The 2,729-nt window shown below is 44.5% G+C and overlaps 1 protein-coding gene across 1 annotated transcript in view; it reads right to left on the reverse strand.

The window, feature by feature from the left end:
- Flt3 (fms related tyrosine kinase 3) overlaps positions 1-2,729 on the reverse strand; it is a 66,366-nt gene that overhangs the window by 46,535 nt on the left and 17,102 nt on the right. The window contains exon 2 of the mRNA XM_028779789.1: positions 2,038-2,159. Coding sequence (XP_028635622.1) covers positions 2,038-2,159 — 122 coding nt within the window. The remainder of the gene's footprint in view (positions 1-2,037; positions 2,160-2,729) is intronic.

Raw genomic sequence — 2,729 nt, forward strand, 5'->3', positions numbered from 1 at the left:
AGGTTATACACACACACACACACACACACACACACACACACACACACACACACACACACACACATATATATATATATAATTGCTATTGAAGTCCACTTCATATTGCTTTTAAAACTCAAGATCATTTCTAATCTCTGATAGTTGGAGGTGGGCAAGCTATAACATTATATATTTTTCAATCTCTGCAAAAGAAAACAGTTAATGAATACTAATCTGGAAATGTCTGCAGAGTTGGCTGATACATTATTATTTGCTGTATAGAAATGTCTGATATTTTCAGTTCTGTATCATGTAAGCTGCCTTCATTTGCGTACATTCATTAAACACATTTGAAGAAGTAGACAGGTGGGAAGAGCCATGTCAGATGACTGGTATCAAAGAGAGCTGGCTGGAGAGTTAGCTCAGTGGTTAAGATAACTGGCTGTTCTTCCAGAGGACCCAGGTTCAGTCCTCAGAACCTACACGACAGCTCACAGCCTTTTGGAATTCAAGTTACAGATGAGTCAATGCCCTCTCCTGGCCTCTGTGGGCACGATGCATGCATACGGCATACAGAGATACATGCAGACAAAAACAGCCATACATATAAAATTCATCATCATCATCACCATCATCATCATAATGACAACGATATTTTTAAAGAGAGAGCAATGGGGGCTAGAGAAATGGCTCAGTGATTAGAACACTGGCTGCTCTTGTAGAAGACTCAGGTTCAATTCCCAGCACTGACGTGATGGCTCATAACCATCTGTAAGTCCAGTTCCAGGGGATCTGATGCCCTCTTCTGACTTTGGTGGGCACCAGGACACACATGATACACATACATATCAAATAAAAATAAACAAATCTTTAGAAAAGGAAAATGTTGAAGTTTTGTCTTTTACTGTTTATTGCAATGCTAAGTGCGGGCCTCCAAGATTTGGAGTCTGAAAGTACTCTGAGGGACTCTGCTTCCAGTTAATTCTGATGGGTAAATAGAGATGCTAGCAGCCAGTCGCTGGAGAGAAGAAACATAGGTAGGGTTTAGGTTTCCTGGGCTTGGGACTATGAGAAGGAGGAAGAAGAAGACAGAAGAAGCCACCATGGGATAGAGACAAACATGCAGGAGGGAGAAGGATAGTCGCTGTTGGAGAGAGAGCAAGAACTGCCATGCACTTGGGGCCAAGAGAACAGGACCTAGAGGGTTGGAGCTTAGAGCAGCCCAGATGAAACATAGTAATAACTTGGGTTATGGATAGGAGGTGAATTCTAACAGCACTGAGGGTTGGTAGCTGCCCAGCTTTTGTGTTGCCTAAGTCATAAAGGCTGTGTGTGTGTTTCATCCAGGCACATAAATGGTTTAGGATGAGAAAGAACCCTGCACTGTGACTTTAAAAACAAAAACAATATTTATTACAATAGGAAAGGGAAATACGCCGGGCGGTGGTGGCGCACGCCTTTAATCCCAGCACTAGGGAGGCAGAGGCAGGCGGATTTCTGAGTTCAAGTCCAGCCTGGTCTACAGAGTGAGTTCCAGGACAGCCAGGGCTACACAGAGAAACCCTGTCTCGAAAAACCAAAAAAAAAAAAAAAAAGGAAAGGGAAATACAGGCAGTGTAAAGGCTCAGGGGCAAAAGTGCCTGTGGCAAAGGGAGAGGACCAGTACTCACAGGTTGTCCTCAAACCCTCATACTGGCATGCCTATGCACCCACACATAAACACACAAATAAGTAAATGTAAAGGGGAGAGAGGGGTAGGAAAAGGAAAGAGAAGTGCTCACCACTTCTTCACACTGGGTATGGGTGTCCTTTCAAATCCACAGCCACAGGAGAACATGACAGACCTCACGTGCACACACATATACGAACACACTGACCCTCAGTGCTGGAGTCCAATCCATGGCCTCTCACCCTCCAGGATGTGGTTGATGCCATGGTAGCAAGGTAGCTGGCAGTACAGTGTTTGGTACACTAAAGTGCCCACTTAACCATGGCAGACTTCAATAGCCTATGACATCTAGCCTCCAGGGTAGAACAGAGGTGTTCATATTACTTTACCATGAGATATGACGACGACTTTCCCACCGATGAGCCATTGTTCTTATGACTGATTAAAACACACTTGATCACAGGCAGATCTTGGTTTGTAACGGTCTCAAGAATCATGACTGACAAAACAACTGTAAAACAAAACAAGACAAAATAATGACGCTGGCATAGGCACACTGTAGGGAAAAAAATCAGCACATGTCTTACCACAGAACAAGGGAACAGAATGTAAACAGGGAAAAACTGATGGACAGAAGAGAGTGTAGGAAGTGAAGTTCCATGAAAGCTACTCTAGCTCTGAATGAGACCAGGGCACCCCATGGAGCTGTCTACAGCGATGGGAACGCTCTCCTGTGCCATCCAACATGGTGGCCACTGCCCACATGTGACTGTCAAACTTTTGAAGTGGGGCTGGTGATACTGAAAAACTTATGTTGCCCATTCTCGTCTCCTCCTCTTCTTCTTCATCTTCTTCTTTTTTTGTTTTTTTGGTTTTTTTGTTTTTTTGAGACAGGGTTTCTCTGTATAGCCCTGGCTGTCCTGGAATTCACTCTGTAGACCAGGCTGGCCTCGAACTCAGAAATCCACTTGTCTCCTCTGCCTCCCAAGTGCTGGGATTAAAGGCATGCGCCACCACTGCCCAGCCTTCTTCTTCTTCTCCTTCTCCTTCTCCTTCTCCTTCTCCTTCTCCTTCTCCTTCT

Source organism: Grammomys surdaster, unplaced genomic scaffold (assembly GCF_004785775.1).
Source record: "Grammomys surdaster isolate TR1022 unplaced genomic scaffold, NIH_TR_1.0 362, whole genome shotgun sequence".
NCBI lineage: Eukaryota > Metazoa > Chordata > Mammalia > Rodentia > Muridae > Grammomys > Grammomys surdaster.